At 50.4% G+C, this 25,962-nt stretch overlaps 6 protein-coding genes across 6 annotated transcripts; 2 read left to right on the plus strand and 4 right to left on the minus strand.

Annotated features, from left to right (window-relative positions):
- Positions 1-353: 353 nt before the first annotated feature.
- KVR01_008635 (uncharacterized protein) lies at positions 354-3,557 on the minus strand. Its single transcript, XM_044781795.1, has 2 exons — positions 3,286-3,557; positions 354-3,213 (listed from the first exon to the last, which is right to left on the minus strand). The coding sequence occupies exons 1-2, from the start codon at positions 3,469-3,471 to the stop codon at positions 580-582; spliced, it is 2,820 nt and encodes a 939-aa protein (XP_044642402.1). The 5' UTR covers positions 3,472-3,557; the 3' UTR covers positions 354-579.
- Positions 3,558-5,720: 2,163 nt separating this feature from the next.
- KVR01_008813 (uncharacterized protein) lies at positions 5,721-8,103 on the minus strand (the record flags this gene model as incomplete). The annotated part of the gene is made up of 5 exons (XM_044791555.1): positions 7,581-8,103; positions 7,472-7,530; positions 6,731-7,404; positions 6,300-6,668; positions 5,721-6,217 (listed from the first exon to the last, which is right to left on the minus strand). The coding sequence occupies exons 1-5, from the start codon at positions 7,797-7,799 to the stop codon at positions 5,721-5,723; spliced, it is 1,818 nt and encodes a 605-aa protein (XP_044642580.1). The 5' UTR covers positions 7,800-8,103.
- A 1,182-nt stretch (positions 8,104-9,285) lies between these two features.
- Positions 9,286-10,853, minus strand: KVR01_008844 (uncharacterized protein; the record flags this gene model as incomplete). The annotated part of the gene is made up of 4 exons (XM_044786647.1): positions 9,286-9,908; positions 10,054-10,272; positions 10,409-10,645; positions 10,778-10,853. The coding sequence occupies 4 exons, from the start codon at positions 10,851-10,853 to the stop codon at positions 9,286-9,288; spliced, it is 1,155 nt and encodes a 384-aa protein (XP_044642611.1).
- A 1,805-nt stretch (positions 10,854-12,658) lies between these two features.
- KVR01_008613 (uncharacterized protein) lies at positions 12,659-15,679 on the plus strand (the record flags this gene model as incomplete). The annotated part of the gene is made up of 6 exons (XM_044793524.1): positions 12,659-12,873; positions 12,940-12,961; positions 13,076-13,149; positions 13,257-14,057; positions 14,110-14,429; positions 15,675-15,679. The coding sequence occupies 6 exons, from the start codon at positions 12,659-12,661 to the stop codon at positions 15,677-15,679; spliced, it is 1,437 nt and encodes a 478-aa protein (XP_044642380.1).
- A 2,042-nt stretch (positions 15,680-17,721) lies between these two features.
- Positions 17,722-22,213, plus strand: KVR01_008675 (uncharacterized protein). Its single transcript, XM_044785144.1, has one exon. The coding sequence runs from the start codon at positions 18,047-18,049 to the stop codon at positions 21,749-21,751; it is 3,705 nt and encodes a 1,234-aa protein (XP_044642442.1). The 5' UTR covers positions 17,722-18,046; the 3' UTR covers positions 21,752-22,213.
- Positions 22,214-22,291: 78 nt separating this feature from the next.
- KVR01_008662 (uncharacterized protein) lies at positions 22,292-24,912 on the minus strand. The gene is made up of 2 exons (XM_044785819.1): positions 24,590-24,912; positions 22,292-24,390 (listed from the first exon to the last, which is right to left on the minus strand). Exon 2 carries the CDS (start codon positions 23,921-23,923, stop codon positions 22,595-22,597), a length of 1,329 nt encoding a protein of 442 aa, XP_044642429.1. The 5' UTR covers positions 23,924-24,390; positions 24,590-24,912; the 3' UTR covers positions 22,292-22,594.
- Positions 24,913-25,962: the final 1,050 nt, after the last annotated feature.

Raw genomic sequence — 25,962 nt, forward strand, 5'->3', positions numbered from 1 at the left:
GTCCATTAAACCCGAGGAACAAAGCCCCGTTGCTGTCTGTCCGTCTGTCCGTCTCACAGGGCCCTCCGAGTCTGCCTCCGCCCGGGCGAAAAGCACAGGTCGTCCATCCCAGGCCGTTGACTGGCGACGAGCGGCACGCGACATGTCTGTGCAACGTCGGTCTTGTTCCTGTGCTCGTGTAGCTGTGTCGCCTTGTCCGGAACTACGCGCCTGGCATGTCGGGTGTGTCTCGCTCCATCTCCTCGTAGTGTTAGGATGAATGCCGTAGGGCTCTTTTCCCCTCCCCGGCACATAGAGAATTTACACCAATGTACTTACGCACTGTGCATTACACAATGGACAGGACATGTGTCCGCATGTAACACTTCTTGTGATTGCCCTGGCGCCACTGTGATGGGGGGTATTTGCTCGAATTATTCTGCTCAGACAACATGTCCCCGCGGCTACCAACCCAGCCGACAACTTTTGTACACCCGAGGCCTACCTAGGCCTTGACCCTACTCACAGAAAAAGAAAAACGCCTGCCCTGGCACACCGTACTCTCCGCTTCATGCATGCAATCAACCTCCCCGGGCAGCCTTAGATGCGGATGCTTTCCGTTGTGTAGCTCTCAACCTCCTGGCTGATCAGCTGACCAATCTCCCTCTTGCTCTTCTTGATAACCTCGCCCCCGGAGACAACCTTGTCAGCTGAGATCCTCCCCTTGGCCTTCATGCCGAGCGGCAGCATGGCGCCCTCGCCGCCGGCGCCGCCGGCTGCCTTGTTGCTGCCGTGTCCTCCGTGCGCGACCACCACCTTGCCGTCCGCGCGCCTGGTCTTTTGCCCGGCCTGCACCTGCGCGCCGTACCTGACCGCCTCGGACAGGATGCCCCGCAGGAACACGGCCTCCTGGACGCCCTCGAGCGCCGCGCTGACCTCGAGCTTCAGCGAGGCGAGGAAGTCGGCCGAGTCCATGTGGTCGCCCGCGCCGGCCGCGACGATGGCGTCATTAATAAGCCAGCCGCCGGGGCCGACGGCGTCGATGCACCGGCAGAGCAGGTCCGCGAGGAGGCTGATGCTGCCGTCGGGGGGCGCCTCGAGCTCGTCGTCCTCGTCCAGGCGCGTGTTGTCCAGGTACCGCGTCGTCCAGCCGTCCTTGACGAGTTCCATGCGAAGCACGTAGATAAGCGACAGGATCTCCTCGGGCTTGTAGCTGCGCCGCAGGGTGCGGATGGTGGGGCCGCGCGGGCAGCTCGCCAGCTTGCCAAAGGCCACGCTGAGGCCCCGCGGCCGGATGGTGGACTGGTCGCCCAGGTAGAACTCCGTGACCTCGAGCTCCTGCTCGAGGCGGTCCAGCTCGTGGCCGAACGCGCTCTGGTCCGCGTTGAGCATGCTCTCGTCCGGGTCGGCGTCGTCTGGCTGTTCCGATTCGAAGGCGAGCAGCTTGGGCGCGATCTTTGTGGGGTCTTGCACGAGCTCGAGGCTACGCATGATCAGACGGACAGACGTGAGGAGCTCGCCAGCCCCTAGCTTCGTTGATGAAAGGTAGGAGAGGAGGAGCTCGAAGGTTGGGTCTGCTTGTACCAGTACTTGAGGTACTTCTTCGCTGAGGATGTGATCGGCGTCGTCGACAGTCCTGAGCTCATCCTTGAAAGCTGACTGGAGGTTGGATATGGTAAGGTGACCGGCGTCAACCAGGCAGTTCAGCACGTTGCTGTGTGGTAGCCTGCAAACAAGCCTTGTCTGATCTGTGCCTTGTTCCGTTGCGTCCTGCCAGTCGAACAGCGTTGTGATCGTGTACAGGATCCATCGGCGGTCAGCTGGAGGATACGCAGAACGCTGGCTTGGCCATATCCATTCTGGCATTTTGGGCTGTTCTTCGTCCGCTTGGCCGTTTGCGGTGTCTGCTTCTTTCGTTGCAATCCCGAATCTAATGGCCATGAGTTCTTCGAAGCCGGCCAGGTCGCCGGTTTCGAGGAGCGCATCGGCCTTCTGCACGTCTGCAGTATATTCGGACCAGTAATTGCCAGTGACGGAGCCCGGAATCTGCTCGGAGAAGCTTGACGATTCACCGTCCGTCTTCGGTTTCTTCATGAGATCCTTGTGCTGAGCGATACCCCGACCAATCGAGTCAATCAAGAGCCCCTCCGCCCTTCGCTTCTTGCCTCGCGTCCTAGGGGCTTCCAGTTGCACGGCGACAAGGGACGCCCCATAGATGGCCACTGCAATCTCGAGTCTCGCAAAATATGCCACCAGTGACAGAGTCACATCGCTTGAGGCCTTATTCGTCGTATCCAGATCGATGGTTGAGGATGCTTGTAGAGACTGGAACACAGGATTGTAAACATCCAAAGAGTCAGATTTGGCTGCAAGGACGGACGATTTGGACAGTCGCACGAACGACTTCACGTCTGGGACTTCGAGCTTGCTGTCGACTTTGACAACACTGGAGGTCAGATCGTATGTAACGAGCCCGTCCTCCTCAAGCTCCATCAGGGACCCAGAACTGACGTCCAGGCGGAGGCTGCCGGGCCCACTTGCAGCCGAGGAGGATGTCGGGATGGGGGAGGTGTGCATCTGAACTAGCCGTCCGGTAGGCTGCGTCTCCGAGGCGTGGAAGATGCCCAGGACGTGGAGGTGGCGAGTCTCCCCCTCCTTGCCCGCGATCCTCGTGACCAGCAGCAGCGTGTCTTGGGCGGATGTATCCTCCTGTGTTGTCCGTAGCGAGGCCGCAAAAGCGTCCTTGTTGCCTCCGAACAAGCCTCCGATGACATCGCTGGCGAGCGCCGCTTGGACGAGGTCAACCTGGAGTCGGCTTCCCTTGGGCAGGGCAGGCAGGTCTTGCTTCAGAATGTCTGGGGTAGCCTGCCATTGCTTCTCGAGATCATTGCCCTGAAGGCACATGACGGTGCCATCCTCGGCAACAGCCAGCAGGTCTGGAACTGCGACAGCGTCATCGGCGCCCGAGGGGCTCGTGGTGGAGGCGGTACTAAGATGCACGATCTTGGAGGAGTGGGCCACCTTCTTGGTCAAGGTGGTCGAGGTCGTCTCGCCAGAGGCCCCTATGACATCCTTGAACAGGGTGATCTCGGGCTTTGGGTTTTGGGTCGAGATGTAGGTGTGTCGTGTGACGTCCTTGCTCTTTGCGACCCTGGACCTCGTCGAGCACGGAGAGCAGGTGAAGATGGATTGGGGTGGGACGGGGTAGGAGGTGATCAGCCGTGATGAGGGCACCTAGAGGGAATCAGTGAGTCAGTGATGATGACCTGGGCGGATTGGGGGTAGGATTTGCTGCCAGGGACTGACATCGTAGAGGTTGAGGGCCTCGCCATCGATGCCGACTGCCAGCTCGGATCGCTTCCTCTTCTTGGACCCCGGCTGCTGGCCCCAGACATCGCCAATTTGGTATGCGCTCGCGCCCTCCCGCTGGTTCAGCGGTCGAGGCAGGGTGGTGAGCACATATGGCTTCTGGATGTTGAAAGTCGCAGCCATGGTGGGCAAGCAATACGGCCTCGGCGCACTCAATGGCTGTTGAATCGTCAAGTTCGGAGTCGCTTCCCAGGTAGAAAAAATTCGAGTGAGGTGCAGGGGGTTGCTCTTATCAGCTTATCGTAACTTTACAGTGGGGGGCTGGACCCCTGCTACTAAATTGGATCCCCTGTCGATACTGTTGCGTACAACAAGCCCCCACCACAGCATGTTTTAATAGAGAAGATAATCTAGACTATAGTATATACTTAATACCCTTAGCACTATAAAAGAAGTATTAAAACCCTAATTATTTAGAAAATTAATAGTAAATATAGTAATTAAGATTTATTAGAAAGTTATTAAAAAGAAAATATAAATTTTAAAATAATTATATTATAATATTTATATTCCTTTTTAATATAAAGTTAAAAGATTTATAATTATAATTTTCTAATTAATTTTTATTTAATTAATTTCTTTTATTATAACTTAATTTAATCTTTAATTTAATTTAAGTCTCCTTTTAAGTTATATAAATACTTTTATTTTTATAAATATAAATATTAAATTAAAACCTTTAAGCTTAAATTTAAAATTTTTATAGATTTTAATTTCCTTTAAATTAAATTTATAATCCCTTAACTTTTCTAAAAATATATTAACTATTTTAAATATTAATAACTTCTTTTAAAGTAAAGGTTTATTTTTATATAGTTATAAATTTAATTATTAATAATTATTTCTTTTTATTTATAAGCTATTAGAATTATAAATTTAGAGTAGTAATAAAGTATAGTTACTTTATTTAAAGGTTATTTTTAATTTAATAGATTATATAGTAAGCTAAGTAACTATTTTTAAGTAGTTTTACTTATAGAGTTAATAAATAAATATTTACTTATAAAGTAGAGTTAGAACCCTTAGAGAAATAATAGCTTTATTTTTATTTATTTTAACTAACTTACTTAAATTATATAGTAAATTTAATACTTATATATAGTACTTATTAATATTAAATTAAGTAATTTATAATTTATAATAACTTTAACCTTTAATAAACTAATAGTACTAACTTAAACTAATTAAATATAATTTAATATACTAATATAAAAATATCTTTTAATAATAAATAATATTATAAATATAAATTATAAAATTATTATAAAAGTTCTATATAATAAACTTAATTAAATTAATTTTAAAAATATATTATATTTTATTCTTTTAAAACTTTAACTATTTACTTTTAATTTAATAATAAAATTAAAAATATAAATAATCTATAATATTTATATTATAAAAATATAATTAATTTATAAAATATTTAAAAATATTAATTAAAAAAGAAAATAAATTTAATTATATTTATAATTCTATATTATTATAAAGCTTTTATATTATATTTATATTTTATATTTTTATTAATTTTATTTATATATAAAAGTTTTTATAAAAGATTTTTTTAAATTAAAATTTTAAAATATTTAAAATTTATATATAAAAATACTAAATTATATAAATTCTTTATTTTTTATTTTAAATATTATTTATTTTATTAATATTAAATAATTATAAAAATACTTTAAATATTTAAAATATTTAAAATATTTAAAATATTTAAAATATTTAAAATATTTAAAATATTTAAAATAAATTTAATAATTAATTATATTAATATAATTATATATATAATAAAAATTATATTTATTAATTTTAAAATATTTTTAAATAATTTTAATTTTATATAAATATAATAAATAAAATAATAAAAAAAGAAAAAGAAAGAAAGAAAGAAAGAAAGAAAAAGAAAGAAAAAAAAGAAAGAAAGAAAGAAAAAGAAAGAAAAAAAGAAAGAAAGAAAGAAAGAAAGAAAGAAAGAAAGAAAAAGAAAGAAAAAAAAAGAAAAAAAAAAAAGGAAACTTTAAAAATTAAAAATAAAATAATAATAATAATAAATAAATAAAATAATAAATAAATAAAAAATTTTATTTAATTTTTTTAATTTTATTTAATTAATTAATTAATTTTTATTATTTTTATTTTTATTTTTTAAACTTTTATTTATATTTAAATTTATTATATTATATATATATATTAAATTATTTAATATAATATAATAAATTTTAAAATATTTTTAATATAATAAAATATAATAAATTTATTTGTATTTATTATATTATATTATTATAATAAATATAATAAATAATATTTTTATTTAAATATATAAAATACTTACTTAAATAGGTATAGTACTTTAATAAATCTTATACCTACTCCCTTATCTCTTTCTTCTCTTTAGCACGGGTCTCAAATTTACCCTCCTGCAGTTTCTTCGCGACGTTGTGGCTGAGGAACTTCTTCATGTCCGGCACCAAGAACGCGCTCAGCAGCAAGATGACAGAAAACGGAATGGTCGCGTAGAACACGACCCTGAACGAACTGGCGTACGCCGTCTTAAGCGCCCCGCCGACCGCATCAATGATCTCGGGGCTGATGCCCGGAACCCCGGAGAAGTCACCGGCCGTGAGGGCAGCAAGGAGGGATTCCACGGACGACTCCGGGAGGCCCGCGTCTGTGGCAGCCGGCACGACGTACTTGGGTAAGTTCTTGTCCAGCTCGTTCGCGAGGACAGACGAGTACAGCGCTGTCGCGATGGAGCCGCCGAGGCTGCGTATGGAGCCCAGGACGCCGGTTGCGAGGCCGATGTCTTGTGCTTCCCACACGAGCGTGACTCCTGGAAAGGAGATGTTCTCGACAAATCCAACGGCTGGGGCGTGTTAGTGGGTGGAAGAAGAAAGGAAAAGCCCCTGAGGTGGTGTCATCTTAACAGGGGGCAGTCAAGAACTCACAAATGAGGAGCAGAATTCCCAGAGCTATAGTTGCCGACCATCGATCGGGGGAAATAGTCGTGAGGGACGTGGCGAATGCAAAGGCAAGTGCTGACGCGATAATGACCTGCCACTTCACCTTGGGCACGTACGAGATGCAGAACCCGCCCATCGTCTGACCGAGGAGCATCCCCCCACCAACCACAGAACTCTGCCAGCCGATTTGCATCGAGTCGGCAGTGTAGAGAGAGCCAATGATCGTGGGCCAGAGCACGGTGAGCGAGAAATAAACCATGGCTCCGACAACGGCGATGGCAATGATGGCTACGAAGCCGACATTCCTGAACATTCTCGGCGGCATTAGGGGCTGGACCCTGCAGAAATAGCCCTCTAAATACGTCGAGTCAGCCTGGTACCGTTCTTGGGGTTTGAGGGTTCGGGTGAATACTGACCGTAGACGGCAAACGCGGCCAATGTTGCGACTCCGACGAGCAGGGTGCAGAGAACTTCCGCGCTCACCCATGGATATACAGACCCTCCCCACGAAAGACCGACCAGGAAAAGCACACAGCCGGCAACGTACAGGAAGATTCCGACAAAGTCCAGATCTCTGGTCATCTGCCACCTAGTCTTCCCGTGGACGTGGAGCTGATCGTAGGATGGTGGATGGTAAAAGAACCAGTACAGTACCAGGGATATAAACCCCAGTATGTCTCCCATGTAGTAATTCCACCTCCATCTAGAAACCGTATTGTTGAAGAAGGACCGCGCGATCACGGGACCAAAGACGGCGAAGGGGAGAGAAGAGAGCAGGATGAAGGAGCAGACAACCCCCCTCCACTTGTTTGGCACCAGCTCCCCCATGACGACGTTGAAGGACAGCTGCCCGGCAGATGCCAGGCCGTTGAGGACGTTTGCCGCGATCAGCGTCTCCACAGTCTGGGCGCAAGATCCGATGACGCACCCTATCAGTCCCAACATCGAGGTTCCGAGGACGATCCATTTGCGGCCGTAGAGATCAGATAGTCGGCCTACCAGGAGGAAGCCGACGGAGCAGCCCAGGGTGTACACAGTGGCCACCCAGGTAATATTAGGGGATGGCCCAAGTTCTGCATTCAGAAGGCTCCTGGGATCAAGTCAGCATATCTTATGCTGGCCGGTCAAAGTATGGCAAGACGCAATTTATAACTCACAGTGTGTTCGAAGGTAACACCCAGGCAACGTAAGCACATATGCTAGCGAGACATTGAGCCTAGTAACCCGTTAGCCAACATACAAGTTGTTTGCCAAATCTCTCCCTACCGTCAAAGTGCCGAGGAATTGTGGACTTCGGAAATATCCCTGATGCATTGTGGCATAATCGCCGCCAATGGCCTTCAAGTCAACATAGTCCACCGCGCCATCGGCGTGAATCACCTTCGTGACAGTTCCATCCCGGACGCGGACGTCGGAAGTGTCCTTCTCGGCTTCAGGTGGACGCAGTTGGGCCTCATTCTCAGACTGGGTTCCGGAGACCGACATGCTTGCTGGCCGTGACGTTGAAGATGAGAGCTGAGCAGGCCGGTGTTTGAATTTCGAGGAGGGAGCCACAACTGGGGTTTCTTGGGTGTTTATACTATCGGCGCGGGACGACGCGCATCAGTGCGGGTGGCGTAACACGAGTGTGACTGATCGGCCTTGGACAGACTCTTGTCTTTCCACTTCCAGAGGTCACTGGCAAGTGTCAAGCATTACCCCGAGACCAAGACGAGACAGAACCCAAATTGGCTTAGTGATGCTTGTCCTACGTGTAAGCCGGAAAAGTCGATTATGTCTGAGAACAGAGCTGAAACTGTGGCGAACGGACTCAGATATCATTTCGTACAGTGAGGATGGGTTGGGATTGTTTACTTAACCATGAAGATTTTGAAATATAACTCGGTTGAGAGCAAGCAATAGTCGTGGATCTCGCATCCTGCAGTCTTTCCGATACAACCAAAAGCAAAGCCGAGTTGCCATTTTTAGTGCTGAGATAAGCCACACAGTGGTATCGTTGTTACGTGAAGCGTTGTATTGCATAGTAGATCTTTACTCGGCAGTCTGCTATTGGAATTCCAGGAGGCTTGACTGGATGCAATTGCTTCTCCTCATAACAGCTAGCCGTATTTGCCGAGGTACACAAATAGAAAACCCCGCAAGCACCTGCGTGATGTTTTCCGGGCTCCCGTTTACCTGTTGATATTCATACCACACTCTCCATCCAGCCAGCGCGGACGGATGATTGTGGTTTGAACTATAATCTCTGATTGACTGCAGGACATGATCAGACAATATTTGACGTCAGCAAAGTCGATGAAGTCAAGGATAGACTTTCATGCAGATGACAGTGCACACAACACGGCAAGTAAAGCTAAGCATCTACATAACCAGGCATTTATCAGACTGTAGAGGCTTCTCACACCCCTCGCCATTCGTCAAATTTTAATGATTCTCACACTGAACTTATTCAACCAAGCAGCACTCCAGGGCTAACTCACATATGGGACGCAATGCCAGGTCACATTTCGACCCCACTGTCATCGGCATCATGTCTTGAACCTGTAGACTTTAAGCATTTATCGATATATGAAGGAATTGTCTGCCTAGGTACACTTCTACTGGAGCATATGGACTCCTTTAAATCTTTATATAAGAGGTATAAATTTAAACCCTACTAGAACTACCATCGAGTGATATAATCTACTAGCCTACTATTATAAATATTATATCTTTCCTCTATATTTATACTAGTAGTCTACTTTTATTATATTACTAAATTTTATATCTTTCTTCTCCTTTATCTAGGAATTAAAGTATAACTTACTTAAAGTAATCCTCTTTAAATAGACTAATTATTTCTATTATAAAATATTTAAGTAAATATTCTTTAAGTTCTACTTCTAATTATAAGAAAGCCCTATTATTATATTATACTATAAGAATAAGAGCGCACTAAAACGCTCACTAATCTTTTTCATTACTAACTCGATCATAACCTTGCCCTCGTGCTATACGTGATAACGGCACGATCGAAATCAATGCTTTTGGCTTCGCTAGGCAATAACTCGTCCATGACGGTCTGTAGCTTCAGCACAGCCTCGTCACAAATCTGGTGATGTACCATGATCCTCTTGCCATCCAACAAGATACCACGGCTCTTACCAGTTGCATTCCAAGTTCTCTCATCAATCCCAAGCGATTTGAGGTCTACCCATATTATGTTTGTCTCCACCGAGCGCAGCAGACGCCCCCCTCTTTCAGTCCAAAATCTCCCAAGCGACTGCGCAATGCCATGGCTTCTGGCCAGGACCCCAGCAGAGTCAATGCCACTGAGTCCAAAATTCTCAACTACCGCTTGGCGTGCCGCAGAGGCCAGCACACCGGCTTGTCGCATCCCACCGCCCATTCCCTTTCGTGTTCGTTTCAATCTTTTAATGTTAGCTGCTGACCCGAGGACCATAGCTCCCATTGGGGCGCCTAGGTTCTTGCTGAAGTCAAGCGTGATGAGGTCGGCACACTGTGCGAAGTCACTCAGTGATGAACTGCTAGCTGTCACGGCATCGAAAAGTCGTGCTCCGTCCATATGAATCGAGACATGATTTTTTTGTGCCCCTATAATACCTTCGGTCAGTCCTCATCTTACGTCAATACACTAACCACTCTGCGTCGTTGGTGTCTCGACAGCTACTGCTGCCAGACGAAGTCCTTTCTTCAGGTCTAGTTCTCGTCCTAGTAACGGGACTGTGGGGCTACTCACAGGCGTGAAGATTCTGCAGCTCTTCAAGCGGAATTACCGTACCCGAATTCGTGTTCTCAATACTCACCACGCGTGTTGGCGCCTTGTGCACGTCGTAGCCTAGCACCGCATGCTTCTCTGCGTCCAACGCCGTGAGGTATCTGCCATTGAGCGGCCGTATGGCCTGGATCATGGCCCCATTAAGGAACGCGACGCCCCCGGCCTCCCAATGAACAATATCTGCAGGCTCCCCTCATCAGCGGTGCGACCGCTCTCGGGGATTCCATATTTTTGTGGCGGTGCAGTTTGCCTCAAAGGCGATGATAGGAAGAACAGGGAAAATATCAAGATGGAGTCGGCGGCAGCGGGAACTCACGAGACTGGGCGTCTGTCATGATAGCATAGGGTGGTGCCTCGTTCAGGAGGGTGCGCAACGCAAGCTGATTGGCCATGGTGCCTGTGATCACGAAGGCGGCCGCCTCCTTACCGCAAATGGAAGCCATCTCACGCTCGAAAGCGGAGGTAGTCTGGTCTTCCCCATAGACATCGTCGTTTAAGGTTGCTCGTCTGATAGCGTCGAGCATGCCGACCGAGGGCGTAGTTATCACATCGCCTGTGTAAAATATGTCAGACTCGGATGTTGGCCCCGCGTATCTCTCTTTGTCGAGCCCCTCTCCCTTTGCGTCCGTCGCTCAAGGTCGATATTCAGACTGCGGATATTCTTATGAATAAATTGAGTGCTTACTTCTGAAGTCATATGCAGCACCCGTCAGCTCCGGCCGGCCCCAAAGTTGAGTCGACGGGTTGCTGTCCTTCTCCATGGTGAAATTTGACCCAGCACACAATAGAAGACCCTTGGGGAAGACTGACGGAAGTGCCACGACATGAAATCCAGGACGTCGAGCCTTTCAAACCAATCGGCACCGCTCTCAGGGCAGCAATACAAACATTATATTTATCAGTATAACATGGCAGGTGATATCAGCCTTTCCCAAAAGGTCAATGTCCAAGCCAGTCAGCTGAAATTTTCCAAGCTAACTGTCCTCGCCCTGAGACCAACCTGCATTCGCGGCGTGTGTTGGCTAGCCACGGGGACGGAAGTACCTAATGACTACCATGCCGCTCAATCAAATGGAGGCTTGGCTGGAGCGGGAACGTAAGTCAAGGACGCTCGCGCCCGTGTGCTTCCCATAAGTCCGATGCCAACGAGCCTCATGGGTCCGAGGTGGACCTCTACCATTTATTAGCCCGATAAATTTCTAAGCAGTACACAACATATTTCCTCCAAAATGTCTAGTCGGAAGCACCGGAGTTTGACGGGGGCCAAGTACCTAGGTAGACAACCCATGCACCACAACATTTCAGGGGCTCGACGGCTTGACATGGCAAAACAGGGCTTCAAATAGAATCTTGAAATAATACAACAAGCAAAAGAGACATAACCAAATTGTATTGTGGGATTGTGAGTAAATCTCGACAGATCGCGAAGGTATGTTCACTTCACATGTTGCAAGTTGCCCAAGACTTCCAATGTTACAAGCCGCTGCCTCCAGTTATGTCGTGTTTAATGAGGCCGTAGTGAATGTTTAAGCGCACTGTAGCGGAGATCAGACGCGCAGGAGCCAAGCTTCCTCAGACTTCTCGAGCGGATCGAACTCCGTATCACCCTGGGCAATGTCACGAAGGATCAGATAGTCGCAGCACTAAATCTTTTCTCCGGGGCTACGGAAACGCACCAATGTCGTGTCGCCGAAATTTTTGTACAATGCTTACTGTGAGTGGATGCGTTGCACGCCCGGGCGGTTTCGAGTGAGTTTGTGCCAGCGCTGTGGAATCCGATTGGGCTACTAAAGGCAAGGTTTTGTTCCTAGCATTCTGAAAGCGCTAGGTTGGGTGACACGGCCAGAACTATCTCTTCTGTGCGTATTCCACGCTCACGTTGGAACTCGGAGCTTTACATCTCCTTCGAAACCGTCGAGTTGTGAGAGATCGGAGAGGAGCCCAGTACTACGAGCATGGTATGGAAGCCTGTAGCGTGTATATAGCGACTGCTGTATTTCTTAAAAGATTCTAGATTACATGCGAGCAGGGGTATTTTGCCACTTTAGTATACATCCTGTGGGCCGGCCAGGTAAATGCCGAAGTAAGCTTGAAGTCTGGACCATTGGCGCCGTGGAGTGGACAAATAAGAAGCAGCCAGATCAATAGCTCCCGACGCCAAAATATTACTGTTCATGCCATTCCTCATATAGTATTGTTAACTACCTAAGTACGTACACATGAGGGCCAATGGAAACACGTCTGGCCGAAAGATGCTCATGTTCTTGAGAAGGGAGACACTGCATGTGCAGGATAGCGATCTGATCGACCACATTTGCAGACATCGGCGATCTAAGTCAGTCACAGCTAGGTTGCCAAGGGAATAGGCAGCGACGAAAAGAGTACAACGTGATGTATGCATGTATAAACAAAATAAAACTTAGTGCCCTTGAGTGACTGTTCTGGCTGTGAGATACGTTGGAGTTACAAATCTCAGAAATCAGGGCTTACCGCAAATCAGGGTCAACTGGTTCTTCACGCCGCGCTAGAGCATTTCCTATCCCTTTCGTTCTGTCCTAGAAGCAACATGATTGCTAAAGGCGATGCCTCTGGCGATAGTGCCATCGTAATCCGTTCAGCCACAGACCTCGACGATGGGGAGATCCTGTCTTCATATGGGCTTGCAAGAGAGACGGATGGGGTCATTAGCTGGGCTCGTGACAGCCCGCACCATCCTCGGTATTGGCCTATTGGCCGAAAAGTCTACGATACGGCATTGATAATTCTACTCGAGCTTTATACGTGAGTTCCATAGACGCTCGGGATCTCTTTTGGTATTGTTTCGAAGCTGCTTACGAAGGGTGTCAGAACTATCATTAGTACAACGGGAGTAAGTGTTTTCCTTTTGTATCATTGATGTTACACGTTGGATCTCCCCCCCCCCCGCGGTTTGAGTTGTGGCAGACCACGATTCGAGAAAAAGGACCATTATTGATTGGAATAGGCAGCAGTGGCCGATGTTGCTGGACCAGAGTACCACATGAGCAGGATCACGGCACTGGTTGCTTTTACTTTCATGTGAGTCACCAGTGTTTCTCCGTCTCATTCTAACACGCTTATCCCACAATGAAATCCAAAGCTGCCATAGATACGTCAGTGACACATGTCTGATTCACTCCTCGTAGGTACCAGCTGGGCCAAGCCATCGGAGGCTACCTCATCCCTCCCCTTTCCGAGCTCGCGGGCCGAAGATATCCATATCTTATATCCTCAGCCGTCTTCAGCATCTTCTGCGCGATCATACCACTTGGAGGTACCTCAACGCCAGCGGCCATATTATTTGGCAGGTTCCTGACTGGAATCGCCTCAGCTGTACCCTCAGTCGTCATTGCGGGCAGTGTTGAGGACCTCTTCGACACGAGAGCCCGCGTGTGGGTTGTCGTGCTCTGGAACGCCGCGACCACAATTGCGCTCTGCATTGGCCCCATATATGCATCCTATATAATCTCCTCGCCCCAGGCTGGGTGGAGATGGGTTTACTACAGCGCGGCCATTGTCACTGGTGTGCTTACCGTGGCCCTCATCGGGGTGAAGGAGAGTCGGCCCAGCGTGCTGCTTGGGCGCACGGTGGCCAGGCTCGAGCGGGAGCAAGGCGACAAGATTGAAGATTTCAGGTGGCACAATGCCGACCCCAGGTCAGGAGGCTGGAAGGCATTCGCGCACATAGTGGTTGTCAGGCCCGCCTACATTCTCCTTGCTGAGCCGCTCGTGATTCTCATTGCTTTCATCTCGGGAATCTCGTGGGGTATTATTTACCTCTTCACAGAGTCTACGAGAGGCATCTACCAGTCCATGGGTTTGAGCAAGACAACCGCTTCATTGCCGTTTCTGGCACTTGCGTTTGGGGTGTGCTTGACATTCTTCCCACGCCTCTGGGACATGAAGGTCGTATCTCGTCGTCATGTAGCGAAGGAGCCCGTCGAGCCGTAAGTCAATGCCATCAAGCTCCACAGACAATTACCATCTAACTCTACTCAGAGAAGACAAAATCATGGGCTTCGCCTTCGCCGCCCCAGCACTGACCATCGGGCTCTTCTGGTTCGCCTGGACGGTCCCGCCAGCAGTGCCGGGCTTACCGTGGATCGCGCCCACGCTCGCACTGGTGCCCATCGGCTTCGCCGTCAACGAGATTGCCTACACCCTCAGCGGTTTCCTTGCCGACTCGTATCTGCTCTACAGCGCCTCCGCCTTCTCTGGCCTAGCCTTTGTCAGGGCCATTATTTCTGGCCTTATGACGCTCCTAGCGCAGCCAATGTACGGTAAACTGAGCGCGAATAGTGCTGGGTCCATATTGGCAGGTGTATCAATTCTGTTCTGTGTTGCTCCATGGGTGTTTTTCCGATACAGCAAGAGTTTGAGACTTGCGAGTCCATTCGCACGGTATAGTGTCGAGATGGATCGATCGACGCTGCCTGCTGGAGAGACTTGCCCGACCGAACACATCTAATTGTAATACCGCCTAGACCAGCACGAGAACCTTTCGGGTAATTGAATCAAAGTGAGAGGATGTATTACTATTCACTATGTGTCTCTGCGGCGCGAGGCTGAGGCTACATGCCCACATACTGTATTGTGTCTGTACTGTTATTGGCACTGCATTTTCTTTGTTTTCTTTTTCTTTCCTTTTTTTTATTTTGCAAACGCTGGGTCTTGAGCGCTTACCACCGTATGAAGGCGCCATGCATGCTCTCGGACGTACACAGAATAGAAGCGAAACCACTCATGTCGTGGTCCTCTTGCGAATTCGAAACGGAACCTTGTTCGTCGGCGGTAGTGTTCCCGTAGGATACCACTTCATGTCCGGCTTCACGTTATCCATTTTCTCGGGCGACATCAGTTCCAGCTCAAACCTAGTAAAAACCATTGCAAATGTACCGAGCATCTCCACTTTGGCAAAGTGTCGCCCGGGGCACATTCGCTGGCCACCTCCAAATGGCAGCCAGCATCCAGCAAGCCCTTCAAGTGAGAACTCAACGTCGTCCGTACCAATCGCCGGGTCGGCGCTCGGGGCGGTGAGGAATCGTTCGGCATCAAAGGTCGCCAGTGGCTTCTCCTGCGGACGGCCGACAAGTTCCCATGCCTCATCATTGAATGCAGCCTCCCGCCCGAAGACAGAGAGAGACTGCCCAGCGGGGATGGTCCACTCTCCAAGGTTGAGACCAGGTGTATTGACAGTACGCGAGATAGCGATGGCGACATAATAACGGCATACCTCGGCGAATGCTGATTGAAGACGGGGTTTTTGAGCTAGCGCAGTCACGTCAAACAGCCCATTAGCTTGCTGGCATTGTTGCGCTTCAGCGAGGAGCCGGGCTTGAAGGGGGCCATCACGGAGGGCGTGGAATATGAACCAAAAGATCGCTCTTAGGACGTTCGAGTTAATACTACATTTGAAGATTCAAGGTTAGCATTCTGAAATTCAGACAACTATTTGAGAAGATCCATAGATATACGTACGCAAACATCAAGCCCACATCAAGGGACGCCCTATCATCAGCATCCAAGTCCATTTTCATCATAGCCACCTGTCTTGCTTTCATAAGCTTAGCGCCGAAGTGAGTACTGAATTCTGGATCTTTAGAATCCAGCTTGTTGACCTCTGCACCAGCGTTCTTGTGGGCCTCAGATTGCCATAATTTGACAGCATTTCGAAGTCGATCCCGAGCTCGATACGCAGCCGGCATAAGCCAGCTCGGGCGACCAAAAAGGAACTTGGTCATGTTCCTGTCAAAGACACGAAAGTCGTCCAGTAAACCTGGGTTCAGCTCGAGTATGCGTGGTCCAAACAGAGTTTTCGTAGCCGACTCTCCTACCACTGACTGGACGAAGCTATATAAATCCGGATACTCTACCCACTGTTCTTGGATACCCATTGTATCGAGCCTCTCTCTAACAGTCGCAACGAAGCGCTCATTCAGCGCTTGGAGATGGGGGGCTGACAGATATGTCTGTGCTGTATGAGCCGTCCAGAAATGCACTCGATTCTCCGGCTTCACGTTGCTGTCCTTCCGCGGTTGAACGGCGATGCCAGAGTTGTCGTCATCCCAATACTTGGCAGTCGTGGCAGAGCTGCCAAAGACCCTGCGCAGTGCCATGGATGAAGCCGGCTTCGCGCCAGCTACTTTCGCTGCCTTAAAGACGGCCGTTATGTGCTCGGGGTTGCTCACAAGGGTCACAAATTTGGGCCCAAATTTGGCACGTAGGGGTTGGCGCCAGCCATAGCGAGAGCTGGGGCAATGGGAAGTCAGCCTGCGCGTCTCTGTGAAAGGTTTCCCACGTTGGTGCGAGGAATATTTGAACTTACAAGACACTCGACACATATTTCTGCAGGTCTAGAAGTGCCACAATTGCATCCCCTAGCCAGGGTGTGCTGTAGGGAATAGTTGGAGGAGGTTTATTTTGCTGCCAGTGCTTCTTGACATCATATTGTACCGCGTCATTGTCCTTTCGAAATCGATTCCAGGTAACGAGCCAGGTCAGAAGTGGAACAGCCAATAAGAAAGAGGAGACGTAGGGCAAAAGACCAAATAGAAACCCCATGATGACGAGACAGAGATGTAGAAGGTGTGCGAGCTCCAAAGTTTGCTGGTTGCGAGGCCGTACACAATATCGTAAACTAAGGGGTCACGGTTGAAACCCCAGTATAAGAATGATGGGAGACGATGGTCTTTCTGGGAAAATATGTTCTCGTGGCCGGAAGGATTCAGATCCAAAAGGAAAACGAACACAAAAAAAGCGAGTACAACTGATAGCGGCGCGGTTGTCGAAGACAGCGGGTCTATGGAGCACAGCCTGGAGCGGTAGTTACACAGTCCATTCGAACTTGACTCGACTTGCATTCAGAAGGATCGGAAAGCGGCGAAAACTCAATGATAATGCAATGTTATATCGTATTTGTAAAGAAACGCCGCAATCCTGCGTCGATGAGACTTAAAATGCTCCACAAGGGCGGCTATCTGTTTTTAAACCAAGAATTCACATGACTGTTGGTTGCTAAATGATGATCCTACGGCAGGGAGTCGGCCCCACAGTGGTTAGGTACGGTTTTATGACTAGCACCAACGACTTTTTCTTCAGCCAGTACTGTATTCTCTTGCCATTGTCATTGGCACTGTATCTGCATTTTTTTTAAAAAAAATGCTGGGTCTTGAGCGTTTACCACTATATGAAGGCGCCACATACATGGGGATAAAAAACGAAACCACCCACTTCTCCAGCCAGGTAACTACTCAGTAGTCAACTATCCTCATCTAAAACTAGTCACTACATAAGGCCTTCCTACATTAGTACTATACACTAGTATAAATTAATTATAGCTTCAATTATACCACTTTTTTCTTTTATATTATATTACTATCTTTTTATTTAATTACTTATTTCTTTTCTAACTTAAAGCTTAGTGACAGCAGCCTTGGAAATATCAGCCCAAGACCTACGGCACTTGAGCAGGGATAGGGGTCCCGAGCTGTTGCCGGCAGGAGGTGGGGCAGCTGTTGTGTCAGCAGCTTGTGATTGGACTGAAATTGGACAGGGCGTCATATGCACATGGAAGTCGCGCTGCGCTCATTCAACGAGACGCGCTTTCTGGACGCGCCTCTCTGGAAACCGAGGCCTTTCTCTCTCCTTCAAGACCCATGATTTGGAGCGGCTTTCCTTGGGTTCTCGCATTTTGTCTCACATGCCCACACCGAACCAAGGCTATTCATTGTTTTCACCCAAGTTGATCTGCACTTTTGAGTGCATCCTGATCTCTTCGTCCCGTCATCAATTCGCCCCCAGCATGCCCGCGATTTGCTGCTCATCCTGAGCGCATGCCATGTTGCAGCACAACTTGGTGCGCCTTGGTACCAATCGCCCTGCTTGGACTGGCTTGATTCTGACAGTCCAAGGCCGCCACTTCAAATCCACCGGTTAGATGGGCTCTGTCATTGTCGAAGCCATGTCAGGCAGCACACTTGCCGCAGAGCCCAAAAAGCTCCACCCCTTCTTTACCGCGCCCAGGCCCAGGGCTCTTCAGCAAGATGCCATTACCACAGACCCAGATCCAACCCCTGCTGCCTCCCATTCGGTCGATTCTGCAGACTCGAAAGAGACTCTCGCCAAGGACAGCGACATGGAATCACCAGAGAGCACCGCTCGTCAACGGAAACGTCGCAAGCCAGCAGAGGACGTCGAGCAGGATGTGGCGGACAACAAGAAGCCCCGACGTGGCAGGAAGAAGAACAACCCTCAGGCGGTTTCGATCATGAACCACTTCATTCAAAGAGAAGGCGAGGACCTTGCGACCACGCCCCACGAGACCCGCTCACCCGACGACACGACTCCCAACGAAGACGCGGTCCAGCGACCAACCGAGCCCCTTTCAAGTGCCGATAACGAAGACACCACGGTACAGGCGATCGCAGATCAAGCATGCGAGAGAAGAGAGCCCAGTGTCCCACCAAAGAAAGTCCTGCGATTCAACCCCAACACTGGCACACTTGGGTCACCGCCAAAGCCAAAGGAGCCACAACTTGGCATGCAGCAGGGACACAACGAGGTACCTGTTCGAGAGAAGGCTACCCCAACACCAAAGGGCAAGAGACGCTCAGCCAGGCTTGTGAAAGTCAGCTACGGGACCGATGACGAGTCTAGGAACCGGATCGGCACCAAGATTGACGGGATTCTGAGTACTGCTGTCTCTCCTCCCTCAAAGCTGAAGAAGCGATCAACGAAACGAGAACAGCAGACAACTGCGAAGGCGAAGAGCGAGGCGCCCCAGAAAGACACCCACCCGTTCTTCTCAGGCAAGCCCCAAAAGGCCACAGCGACATCCCAATCAGAAACGACAGCCGAGACCGAGACAAAATCGAAACCACCGCCCTCACCAAAGCGCCCAAGGATCTTCAGTTCCACGCCCTGCTCCCCGAAAAAGCAGCGTGCTGTAGGATCAAGCAAGCCGATGCCTCAATTTGGTGTCAAGTCCCTGGGTCTGAAGACCCCGGGAGCCCGCGCGCCAGCCTGGCCTTGGAAGGGCATGCTTCACGTTAGAGGAGATGATGTCGTGTCTAGCCGCCAGGACGAGGCCGCTTCGTCAATCCCATTACTACCTCGGAAATCGAAGGGCAACACCATCCATATCCCTCCACACGAAGAGGTCCTAGGGAATTTCGCAACCAAGCTCAACATTCCCGAACTCCTCGATGCTGTCAAGAACATCGACACAGAAAGCTTCCTCCCACCGCCACGCGAACTTCGACTCCCGCAGAAGCACTTTGAAAGCGGGCTTAACCTGCAGAAGCGGATTCTGCCCGAGTTGAAGAACGCCAAACACGATGCCCTGGCAAGCCTTCGCACATCGCTCGCCACTTCCCTTTCAGCCTTCGACAGGTACCAGTGCGAGCCAATAAGTTGGGCGCAAAAGTATGCACCCAAGGCCGCGGTTGAAGTTTTGCAACATGGAAAAGAAGTTTTCCTTCTGCGAGACTGGTTGCAGGCACTCAAAGTCCAATCGGTCGACACCGGGGAACCGAGACCAAAGGCGACGAAAGGCGCACCACCAAAGAAGAAGCGCAAGAAGAACAAGACCGACGACTTCATCGTTGACAGTGACGAGGAGGCAGACGAAATGGACGAGGTCTCCGATCCCGAAGAAGAGGACTGGTCACCCGACAGACGTGGGGGGAAAAGAACGGTTATTCGGGCTGGTGACACCCACGCCAAAGACTCCAAAGGCGCCCAGCGCCTAACAAACACGGTCGTCATCAGCGGTCCCCACGGTTGTGGGAAAACTGCAGCAGTGTATGCGATCGCAAAGGAGCTGGACTTTGAGGTCTTCGAAATCAACCCGGGCAGTCGCAGGAGTGGCAAAGACGTCTTCGACAAGATCGGAGACATGACACGCAACCATCTGGTCCAGCATCAACAGACCGAAGCTGCAGCATCCGCTATAAACGATGAAGAAGTTGCTGAGGACATCAAGTCTGGGAAGCAGGCGACGATGGCCTCATTCTTCAAACCAAAGCCGACGCCTAAACAACCCTCCAAGACCAAGAAGCCCGCTCCCAAGGGCGACGCAGAGAAGACAGAGGTCAAGAAGTCAGCCCCCAAGAACCAGAAGCAGTCACTGATCCTCTTGGATGAGATCGACGTTCTATACGAGGAGGACAAGAACTTCTGGAGCACTGTGATTGGACTGATAGCACAGTCGAAGCGGCCGTTCATTCTGACCTGCAACGATGAAAAGCTCGTACCATTCCAGACTCTGAGTCTGCACGGAATCTTCCGCTTCAGCGAACCGCCCACGGACCTTGCTGTCGACCGGCTGCTCATGATAGCCGCCTGCGAAGGTCACGCCCTTCGCCGGAACGCAGTCTCGGCCTTGTTCGAGGCCCGCCAGCGGGACCTGCGTGCTTGCTTGGCAGAACTGAACTATTGGTGTCAGATAGCTGTGGGTGACCGACGCAGTGGAGTTGATTGGTACTACCCACGCTACCCGAAAGGCTGTGACATTGACGAGCAAGGGAACGTGATTCGGGTTGTCAGCCAGGATACGTATCTTGAGGGGATGGGTTGGCTCGCACATGACGTCCTGGCCGAGGAGCAGGGCGACATGGCATGGCTCGAGGATGAGCTGCTGCAGGAAGCGTGGAACAATTGGCAGATGGACGTGGGTGATTGGCAAGACACACTGGACATGCCATCGTGGGCCTCACAGCTGGAAGCATCAGATCGCGGAACACGACTGGCCGCACTCACAAAGTACGATGAATTTGCCGACGCGATGGGCGTGGCAGACCTCTGCTCGTCCGCCATGATCCACGCGGAATCACATCATGAAGGGATCGACTGCACGATGCCAGAAATCACGGCGAAGAGCCGCGAGGATTACATACTCGGCCGCGAGCTCCTCGACGCCCCCGTCACGTCAACATATGACCCCCTCGCAACCACGCTGCCGATAAGCCTGAAGACCCTGGCGCGCAGAGACCTGGAAGCGAGCTACCCGTCCCCTCGGCTCCAGGCCCCCGACGAGGCCGCGCTGACCCCCAAGATCCGCCTGCACATGTCCCAGCCCCCCAGCACAGGAGGCCTCACGCGCGACGACCTGAACCTCGCGTTCGACCCCCTCGCCGCGTCCGAAAAGACCAGCGCCTCGTCGTCGTCATCCTCCTCGCTCGAGGCCTCGGTCTTCGACCACACCCTGGCGCCCATCGTGGAGGACGTGGCGCCGTACGTGCGGGGGATCGTGGCGTACGACGACGAGCTCCAGAGGCAGCGGCTCAGGATGAGCAACCTCCTGAGCAAGGGCGGCGGCGGCGGCGGCACCAAGCGGCGGATGCGCAACACGCGGGCCTCGCACGCGGCGCTCGAGGGCGGCTCCAGGACGCACACGCGCCCGGACCGGTGGTTCAAGGCCGACCTGAACAGGGTGCTCGTGATGCGGACGGCGGGCGGGGGCTGGGCGGATGCTGTGAGGGATGTCGTGGCGGAGGGGGCTGGGGCCGGGGGCGACGGTGGTGAGCCCGCGGCCGGCCGTGCCAAGGACCGGGCGCGGAAGGTCGTCGCTGACGATGGTGAGTCGGGTGATGAGCTCGGGGGGAGCCCGGGCGGCGGCTCTGATTCGATGGGGACTCCCTAGTTTGAGCGGTGAGATCGATACGGGTTAGACGGACGTCGTGGTTTTGGACCTGGCACGGAGGCGCAGGGGCGGATGGAACACAGGAGCAGTGGGAGTGGACGACATCAAAGGCACATACGTTCGGCCTTGACCTGCCTAACTCTTTGTCACGTCCGCCAGCCACGTTGCACATGCGAGAAGCGTGGTCTCGGAATCGGAAGGCCAGGGCTGACCATGACCCACCAGCATGGACTTGTGCGAGGCGGGTTTGCTGGACTGACTGACTGCGCTGTCCCAGATGCCTCCGAGGGGGCGTGCGTCTACGGCATTGCTATTGATTTGGCCACGCACAGCAGCATGGAGGGATGCCATTTGCATCACGGTCACGCACAAGGCATACATACTTTGGGATTTTGGTAGATTCAGGTGCACACATATACACATTTGGCTGTTTACAATCAGAATCCAAGAATTTTTCAAGAAGGATGAAGATCAAAAGGCCGCCCCCATGTGATGGTTTTTATTTATTCTTGCCTGCCTTGTAACGCCGACACGCTTAAGCCCCCTGAAGTTACAAATTCAACCAACAACAAACGTAGAGCCGCTTTGCCGTCCGTACCTTAGGTTTGCACATGTCCACGTGCAGGTTTATCCTCATCCCATAAATTCATTCAGTCGTATACTCTCATTCTCATGATGCCCACCCAGCAAGATAACCCCGAGAATACAAAGGCTAGTAGTAAGTAGGTAAGTCCATCCATCCCCCACAGGCTGGGATAGGCCAGGCCAGAGTAACCAAACAGCAACACGGCCGAACAGCCAGACAGACGGACCGTGTACACACACACACACACACACACACAATCAAACCCGATAGATGCGCCCCTCCCTCTCAACGGTAGTAAGCCTCGCCCCGGGGGGCCCGGACCGGTTCACGATGAACTCGGTCTCGCCCCGCGAGGGGATCACAATCGTGTCCCGGTCGACATAGTACCGCCCCGTCGGCGGGGGGCCGGCCATCCTGATGCCGTCCCGGTCCCGGCTGCCCCCCGTCGAGATGACCACGGGCGCGGGCGCGGCGTCGGCCCGCGAGTAGCTGGCTGCCACGGAGGGCGGGTTCGGCGCCGCCGGAGGGGGTGGTGGGCGCTGTTCAGCCGCGGCGGCGGCGGAGGCGCGCTCGACGCGCCGCTGGGTCGCTGGGTATGTTGTGCCCTGTGGACCGGGCGGTGGAGGTGGTGGTGGGGGTGGGACGCCCTCGGCGTAGCGGTCGCGCCACTCGCGCGGGTCGTAGTCGTTGTAGCGGTCTCTGTCGCGGTCTCGAGGGCCAGGTCCTGGTGGAGGGGGTGGCGGTGGTGGCCTGTTGTTGTCGTCTTCGTCCCTTCTCCTGCTCCTCCGGTCCCGGTCGTCCTGGTGCGCCGCCGCCGCCGCCCTTGCGCCTGCTGCTGCTGCGGGCAGGACCAGGCGGCCTGCGGCGACGCCGTCCCTGGCTATGTTGGGCCGGCCGTAGCGTTCTCGCTCCTCGAGGTAGCGCTCTCTGCGTTCTCGGCTGCGGTCGCGGTCGCGGTCGCGGTCGTTGTCCCTGTCGCGTCCCCCTCCCCTGCCACCGCTACCTCGCCTGTCGTCCCGCCTGTCGTCATCCCTATCGCCGCTGCCACTTCCACCCCCACCACGCTCATCCCGCCTCGGCTCACCGGTAACAGCAGCCTTGACATCCTTGACCTTGTCCTTGACCTTTTCCCTCTTGGACTTGTCCTCGCACTCCCAGTCCTCCTTGTCGCCGTAGGTGACGCCCTTGGGCCAGAACTTGTGGGCGGCGAGGGTGGCGGCGCCGATGGCGCCCAGCATGACCAGGGAGGTCTTGGCGATGTTCTCGGCCTTCTCGGAGCGGGTGCTGGCGGAGGTGTCGAGGATGTGCGAGAGGGGCCCGCGCCTGGTGGTGCCTGTCTGGCGCGAGGACGAGGTCACATCTGTGCGGCGGGAGCGGGTGGACCGCGTGGGGGAGCGGGAGTAGGACCTCGACCTCGACCGCGACCGCGACCGGGACGAGTACGAGGTCGTGCTGTACACGCCGTCTGAGTAGGTGCTCTTGCTCCTGTTGCGGGAGCGTGATGAGCGGGGCCTGGAGGTTGTCCTGCCCCTCGAGGGCGAGCGGGACGGTGACGGGGTCCGCGATGGGGAGCGGTATCGAGGCATTGTTGGTTTTTGGATCCAGGGTAACTTGAGGGGGTCGTCAGGGCCAGGTGCTACAGTAAAGAAGCGGTGTGGGGGTGGTGACCCGCGGTCCTGGATCCTGGATGAGAAGGTGAGGTATGTCTCAGCCTTGTGAGACGGAGTGGGGGGGAGGAGAAAGACCCGGGAGGGTGGTCACGACATGGCTGACGATTAGAACAAGAAAGAAACAGGAATATGCACGAGTTGGCATAGGAGGAGGGTTAAGGAGGGTAGAAAAAGCAAAAGTCGGCAAGAGATAACAACGGTAATGCGAGATTTGGGGTTGGAAACACCAGCTGTTTTGGTGGTGGTCCAGCCCAATGCAACAAGGCAGTCCCTGCCACGAGGGCGGCCGTCAGGTCGTCGAGGAGGCAAGCTTTGCCTTAGCTGCCGCCTGCCGAGACAGGTCTGGTCTGGCTGTCTCGCGGCGGGCCGTGGCGAAGGACAGGCTGCAGCAGGGACGGGTCAATCAGAGTGAGACGGACGGACAGACGTGGGACAGACGTGGAGGTACGGGGTACGGGGAAAGCTTGTTGTTGTTGGCCCCAGAAGACGAGGTTCAACGAGGTCCAACGACGAAATGGAAAAACGCTGATGATGATGATGTTCATGATGACAACATCCTGCCTACCTGTGGTTCTCACTTACCTGTGACCCCAAGCCACACCTTATTTTACCACCAGAGGTCAATCTTGAATCCTGCGAGGGTGGTGCATGGTGAATGGTTGGTGAATGAATGAATGGGTGAGATGGGATCCGGCCTGGGGTTGAAACGAAACAGGGGTGGGGGGATGACGACGGATGGACGGGGGCTGGTGCTGTGCTGTGGCCGTGATGAGGTCACCTCTGCCCAGCTCCTTCCTGCCCATGCCCAGCTCATCTGGGACCGGCGGGCCGAAAATGCTACAGTCTACAGTAGACATGTACTGTGGTACTCCCGAGGGTGACCCCGTCTCCTTGTCAAGATGCACTTCTCTAATCGCGATATGCTCTCTCACCATTCAAAGCGTTCAAGCATCTCAGACATCCCCAAAATAAATATGACGCTGATCCTCATGCATAGGACATATCCTCAGCGCCACTCCAGATCCTGCAGCCACTCGGCTGCACAAGCTGACACGTACCTACATTGGAGGCCGCAGCTGACCACGCCAGTGGGCCACCCCGTCACCCCGTCAGCTCGCCTCCCGCCCTCTTCAGCTGCCGCATGCAGCACACAAGCATTTGCTGCAGAACTTGGCACCCAGCTTTTTTCTCTTGCCCTGGGTGCTCCTCCTCTCCCTGTCAGCACCCCGAGTCCGTGCCGCCAACATGGTCTTCTGAATCATTGAAACCACTCAATGACCTCCACGTAAATAACATGGCTCCACGTTCTATCCTATCCTTGCTATGGCAGTAAAGGGCATACTTTTACAAGACCGGTCAAACTTGCGCCACATGCACGTTTTCTGTGACATTGTCAAGTATAATATAAGAATTTACACTGCTTACCCATATGGTCCCATAGTGAAGAACCTATAAGTACTGCTTATAAGGTGACTAGCCTACATCTAGACTACCCCCCTATTCAGACTACCCTATATTTATATATATAACTACTCTATACCTATATATAAAATATATTAACTTTATAAGGGATTTTTTTCTTTTTTTTAAACTTTATAATTATTATAACTATTTATTAATAAAGATATATATAAAAAATAATATATAAATAGTCTTTAAAGAGATTATTAATAGTATTAAAATTTAAAAGGTATATTAATATTAAGGTATTTTAAAAATTATTTTTTTTAATAATTAAAAGATATTTAAAGTTATTTTAATATAATAAATTTATAAATAAAGTTATTAATTATTTAGGAGATTAATTTAATAAAGTTTATATTTAATTAATTTATTTTAAAAATATTATTAATTTATTTTAAAATATAGATATTTATTATTTAATTAACTAACTTTTAATTATAATTATTACCTTTTAATAAGAAGTAATTTAAAGGCTTTTAATAAAAATTTAA

The sequence above is a fragment of the Diaporthe batatas genome, assembly GCF_019321695.1.
Source record: "Diaporthe batatas strain CRI 302-4 chromosome Unknown Contig00010, whole genome shotgun sequence".
In the NCBI taxonomy this organism is placed as follows: Eukaryota; Fungi; Ascomycota; class Sordariomycetes; order Diaporthales; family Diaporthaceae; genus Diaporthe; species Diaporthe batatas.